The sequence below is a fragment of the Panthera uncia genome, chromosome D1, assembly GCF_023721935.1.
Source record: "Panthera uncia isolate 11264 chromosome D1, Puncia_PCG_1.0, whole genome shotgun sequence".
Lineage (NCBI taxonomy): Eukaryota > Metazoa > Chordata > Mammalia > Carnivora > Felidae > Panthera > Panthera uncia.
Genome location: NC_064808.1, coordinates 49,552,076 through 49,554,657, shown reverse-complemented (window position 1 = coordinate 49,554,657; position 2,582 = coordinate 49,552,076). Strand labels below are relative to the sequence as shown.

Genomic DNA, 2,582 nt, shown 5'->3' with positions numbered 1-2,582 from the left:
TTAGCAAAGACAATCTCTCAAGAAAAGGGCTTGGCCACTAGACATGGTTTTTCTGATGGCATCTTTGACCTCCTTGTTCCTCAGGCAATAGATAATAGGGTTGAGCATGGGAGTAAAGACTGCATATATGGCTGAGATCAATTTGTTAGAATTGAATGAAGCAATGGCTCGAGGTCGGACATACATGAAGATCACAGCTGTATAGAAGATGACCACCACTGTAAGGTGAGAGGCACAGGTGGAGAAGGTCTTCCACTGCCCAGTGGCTGAGGGAATGTGCAGGATGGTAGAGACAATGAAGCCATAGGAAAGGACAGTGGCTGAGAGGGGAAACACAAGAATGAGAATGGCTAGCACAAAGTCCACCATCTCAGCCATAGAAAAATCCATGCAGGCCAGTTTGAGGATAGGAGAAACATCACAGAAAAAATGGTTCAAGATATTATTGCCACAGAAGGCAACTCGGGAGATGAAGTATACCTTTGCCATGGAGATGGTGAAGCCACTCACCCAGGAACTGATGGTCAGCTGAACGCAAAATCCTGTGGTCATCATGGCTGGATAACGAAGAGGACAACATATAGCCACGTAACGGTCATAGGCCATGGCAGCCAAGAGCACACATTCAGTACAGGCAAGTGAGATGAAGAAATAGAGTTGGATCATGCATCCCAGGAAGGAGATGGTATTGGGATGAAGTAGGAATCCAGCCAACATCTTAGGGACTGTGACAGATATATACCAAGTCTCCAGAAAGGACATGGTGCCCAGAAAATAGTACATAGGCTTGTGCAGGGACCCAGTAACCCATACAGTGAGAATGATAACCAAATTCTCCAGCAGCACAAACAGGTAGGTGATGAGGAAGAGAAGGAAAAGCAGAACCTGTAGCCAAGGGGAAGTATGGAAGCCCACCAGGATGAATTCACTAACATAGGTGGTATTTTCCTTTGACATGACTAAGACACCAAAAGACAAAGGATTTAATGAAAATAGCACAAATCAAAGAATGAGATCCACATTAGTAGCAAGGGGCCCTCAGGCTGTAGGTACTTTATCATTAAACTTAACCCTAGTGCCACAGTCTGGTCCACAGTGTGATTTGGCAGTCCTGAAAGGCCACAAGATCCTCCCCAGAAAATCAGATGTCAGAACAGAGCCTGAAAACAAATCCACCAAAGACACAACGTTAAGAATCCAAAGAAACCAATATTGCACTGTACTTTAACTAGAATTTAAATAAAAATTTTTAAAAAAATAGTGGCAAACATAAATGAGGCTGAAGAGATACCCTCTCTATTCCTCTAATATCATTGTATATTCAAAAACGCTTGAGCTGTCATATATATATAATTCTCTCCCAGCACCATAATTTCCCACTTACAAAATTATAGCATTAGAAACTGTGGTTAGGGGCGCCTGGGTGGCTCGGTCGGTTAAGTGTCCGCCTTCGGCTCAGGTCATGATCTCATGGTCCGTGAGTTCAAGCCCCACATCAGGCTCTGTGCTGACTGCTCAGAGCCTGGAACCTGTTTCAGATTCTGTGTCTCCCTCTCTCTCTGCCCCTCCCCTGTTCATTTTCTGTCTCTCTCTGTCTCAAAAATAAATAAACGTTAAAAAAAATTAAAAAAAAAAGGAACTGTGGTTAAAGGAAAATTTTAATTCTCTTTGATAAACTAATAATAATTAATGTATTTTGCTAAAGTTAATGTTTATAAAGTCCCTATACCAAGTTTAAGAGTCATTAAAACAATAATACCCTTTATTAAGATAATTTTACTCATGAGAATTTAATTCAAACTAATACCAGAAACCATATATATGAAGAGGTTCATAACATTATGATACTTAAGAGTGAGGAAATCATTACATAAGTTATGATTGTCAACTGGATGAAATAAGTGATAATTATAAGAATCTTGTAAAAATAAAAAAGGATTTAATAGTTGGTAAAAGCACAAAACAGACATACAATGAATCTTAAAGCAGAGTCATGAGGTCAGATTCAGGATTTAGTCCCACAGATCTAGGTGAGAAATGTCGTCAGGTAGTACTAGGAGTAAATACTTTCCTTATCAGCATATTTCCAGGTTTCACAGGCTGTTATAAGGCAAAAGACCATCATGGTTGGAACAAGTGCCAAGGGCAGGACAGGGAAGCAGCGTAGTTAAAATTCTGGAGAAAATAAAATATCAACTGGAAAACACCCTCCTGACCAGGAGAATTGCTGCCTTTGGTGCACTCTTCAGGATGGTCTTTTCAGGATGCTGGCCAAAGTAGTTGACAATCACTTGCCTATTTTTAGGGCCATGGACTTAAAAATTGAATGAAGAATGTCTGCTCTCTTGAATAATTAAGCACATTTTTATTTTTTAGATGGCTCCTAATAATAGTATTTTATATATACATATATACTATACTATTTTATATATACATGTGTACATGTATATATGTATATATAAAATGCCTTTATATATACATATATAATGGTTTTATATATACATATAAAATGGTTCACATTTAATTCCAAATTAATTTGTACAGTTCATCTATATCTTCTTCAAAGACTGGTTCAAAATTTT

General features: G+C 38.7%; 1 protein-coding gene across 1 annotated transcript; it reads right to left on the bottom strand.

The window, feature by feature from the left end:
- Window positions 1–972, bottom strand: LOC125916642 (olfactory receptor 6). The gene has a single exon (XM_049622972.1). It carries the CDS (start codon window positions 955–957, stop codon window positions 1–3), a length of 957 nt encoding a protein of 318 aa, XP_049478929.1. The 5' UTR covers window positions 958–972.
- Window positions 973–2,582: the final 1,610 nt, after the last annotated feature.

What these genes read in the sequence shown, in the direction of transcription:
- LOC125916642 (XM_049622972.1), bottom strand. Translation starts at nt 957, where the DNA reads ATGTCAAAGGAAAATACCACCTATGTTAGTGAATTCATCCTGGTGGGC.